The 2552-nt window shown below is 51.8% G+C and overlaps 4 protein-coding genes across 4 annotated transcripts in view; 2 read left to right on the top strand and 2 right to left on the bottom strand.

Moving 5' to 3' along the window:
- PPTG_22450 overlaps nt 1-1339 on the top strand; it is a gene marked incomplete at its 5' end in the record, with an annotated part of 5422 nt that extends 4083 nt beyond the window's left edge. Inside the window, one exon of the mRNA XM_008904299.1 lies at nt 339-1339. Within this exon, the coding sequence (XP_008902547.1) occupies nt 339-557 (219 nt within the window). The 3' untranslated portion in view covers nt 558-1339. The remainder of the gene's footprint in view (nt 1-338) is intronic.
- PPTG_09037 (hypothetical protein) lies at nt 514-1296 on the bottom strand. The gene is made up of 2 exons (XM_008903884.1): nt 1088-1296; nt 514-1010 (listed from the first exon to the last, which is right to left on the bottom strand). The coding sequence occupies exons 1-2, from the start codon at nt 1226-1228 to the stop codon at nt 792-794; spliced, it is 360 nt and encodes a 119-aa protein (XP_008902132.1). The 5' UTR covers nt 1229-1296; the 3' UTR covers nt 514-791.
- A 23-nt stretch (nt 1340-1362) lies between the features above and the next one.
- Nucleotides 1363-2309, top strand: PPTG_09036 (hypothetical protein; the record flags this gene model as incomplete). The annotated part of the gene is made up of 2 exons (XM_008903883.1): nt 1363-2044; nt 2110-2309. Exons 1-2 carry the CDS (start codon nt 1393-1395, stop codon nt 2307-2309), a joined length of 852 nt encoding a protein of 283 aa, XP_008902131.1. The 5' UTR covers nt 1363-1392.
- Nucleotide 2310: 1 nt separating this feature from the next.
- The window catches only part of PPTG_09035 (hypothetical protein), a gene marked incomplete at both ends in the record, with an annotated part of 3110 nt that continues 2868 nt past the window's right edge, over nt 2311-2552 (bottom strand). The window contains 2 exons of the mRNA XM_008903882.1: nt 2311-2320; nt 2400-2464. Of these exons, the coding sequence (XP_008902130.1) occupies nt 2311-2320; nt 2400-2464 (75 nt within the window). The remainder of the gene's footprint in view (nt 2321-2399; nt 2465-2552) is intronic.

Genomic DNA, 2552 nt, shown 5'->3' with positions numbered 1-2552 from the left:
CACCAAGACAACACAATACGCTGCTCGCCTGCTCAAGAAGAACGAACAAGCTTTGATGGTGCTGAACTGCGCGCACCTCTTTTGGGTAAGCTGCATTAAACTTCCTTGTTTTAATACTAAACTCATAGATGTTACCTTTCCTAACTGTAGCATCCATCTCAACAAGATGGCAAGCGCGTCCGAGAATGCCTCCAGCGATCGCTACGTATTGCAGATGCAATGAAGGACACGACGTCGAACCAGGTTCCTCTCTTTCTAGAGATATTGGAGGCCGTACGTTGTCTTGATGAGTGCTATCCTTGGTTTATCGTTGACTAACACCCTTTGCTTGCATCCAGTATTTGTACTTTTACGAAGTGCAGACGCCTGAAGTGACGCACAACTACCTCGTTGGACTGCTGGCACTCGTCAAGGACCACCTGGATAACATGGAACACGGCCAATTACGCAGAGAAGGAGAGTTCCGCTATCGCGCCGTCGTGCGCTACATGGACACCCTGGGCATTTCCGATGATGCGCTGTCAACCTCATCGTCTTCTTCATCGCGAGCATCGTAAGTTGCTGTTTTGCATAATAAGTAACTGCGTTTTCAAGTGTTTACTAGTTTGCTATGTGTACCGGGGCGATCTTAAGGGCGCTGCTTATAAAGATGCATCATGGTCCAGTCGTACCTGCACCACCAGAACGCAACAAATCTTCACGTGTGTTTTTCTTTGTATTTACTTGATCGTTTCCTCAGCGCAGCAGCAGCTCAAAGCCTGCTTCTCCCTGTTCAGTCAACATCTGCCGCCTTAGTGTCCGGCGTGGTAGCCCTCCTTCATCTTGTATCGCACACCGCAGTACTTGCAGGTCTGCGGGGTGTTGTGCTTGCGGGTGTCCAGCTGAATGTACTCGACCGGGTGACCCAGGGCGCCGCCACCACCGTCGCACACTGCGACGCTGCTAGCCAACTCCACAACCGGCACCTGGGCAATTCGCTGCTCGGCATCGCTGCGGTGGCGGTTGATGTCCTAAGACGTAGATAAAAAGACAACAAATTAGCGTCAATAGACTAAATATTAAGTGTAGCTGTTCGCATGGGACGCACCTCGAACGGCGTGTGGTTGTCGTAGATCGTCGAGAAGCTCGAAATCTGCAGGCGGAAGGCGGTGGCAGCCGACGGGGCCGCACGAGGGGCGCAGGCGCGCGCCGCAGTGGCCAGAAGCGCTTGGGAGCTACGACGCAGCATCTTGCTTGGGGCTTCGAGACCGAATGTGAGGTCACGGACGAGTAAAGTGGATGTTGCACGAATGTCGTATTAGTGAATTTGTGTTTTATTAAATAAATAACTTTTGAAAAGGCTAAATACACAAAATTTGTGTTCGAAGCTCATCATTTATTCCACAACCTACGATGCTAGCGTTGGTGGCGGAAGTTCAGGGCGCTCTGTCGGCCGATGAGGAACGAGTGAAGGATATACCTGTTCGCGACTGCGAAGAATTCCCTTCTGCCAAGTTGTTCCTGCAGTCTCGTCCTGCTGGCGTGTACACATGCGCCAGAGCGATAGCTTCGGTGGAAATATCGCCCGAGCTGTCCAAAGTGCTGGTAGAATGGTCCTTCCACTTGCAACGGCTATCAACAGGGATCGCCACAGTGGACAACAACTTTAATCAGGGTAGATCGAAGTTGGACAAGTTAAAGATGGCCACACAATTACTGGCAACCACTGTGTTGACGCAATGGCGAGCCATAGAGACTGAGGATGGAATGCTATCTGTGCTCTGGTATCCGCTGCCAGATAGCGACGACTACGGCGTAGCGGTGCATATCTGTCTGATGCCTACGCCCAAGTGCCTTGCGTCAACGGTGTTGGTCTATGGAGAGGGCCGGACCAACGCTCGATGCAAACACACGCAGTGGATTGAGGACCGCGTGCCCATTGAAAAGCACGTGGTGCAGCTGGTGGAGACTCGAGGCGAGCCCATCCATGAGGTATTACTGAGTAAGGCTGGGCCGGGAGGCGATAGATTGATCCTGGAAGGACTGATCACCAACTTCTTCGTTGGTAAGTTGCTGTTAATTGGCTTCGAAAGTAACTGAAGGTTAACATGGTGTTTTTGATCATTGCAGTGAAGGGTGGGAAATTATACACGGCGGATGAAGGAGTTTTGCAGGGCAGTACGAGGGAGCTGGTGTTGAAGGCATGTCACGATCTGTCAATCCCAGTGGTTCTGGAGGCACCAAAGCTTTCGGAGCGCGATTCGTGGCAGGCGGCCTTCGTAACAAGTACGCCAAAGTCTGCATCTTCTGCCAATCTAATTTCCTGCTGATTTAGAACGATCTAGGTTTCCCAAATTAGGAAACTCCAAATACTACACATATCAGACAGACACTTTCTCACAATCTTTTTTTCTTCTTACCGAAGATGGTGCTCGGGGGCTTCGTGCTGGATGCGCAGGGCGAGGAGGATCTGCTGCACGAGGCGCTACAGACTGTGCGTGACCAGGGCTTCCGCATGCAGCGTGCCGCGGATGCAGGTGACCAGCCAGCCGTGCTCAAACACGCCGCCGAGG

Source organism: Phytophthora parasitica (genome assembly GCF_000247585.1).
Source record: "Phytophthora parasitica INRA-310 unplaced genomic scaffold supercont2.17, whole genome shotgun sequence".
NCBI classification, from domain to species: Eukaryota; Oomycota; class Peronosporomycetes; order Peronosporales; family Peronosporaceae; genus Phytophthora; species Phytophthora nicotianae.
The sequence above is the reverse complement of the archived record's forward strand: the minus strand, read 5'-3'. Positions and strand labels throughout refer to the sequence as shown.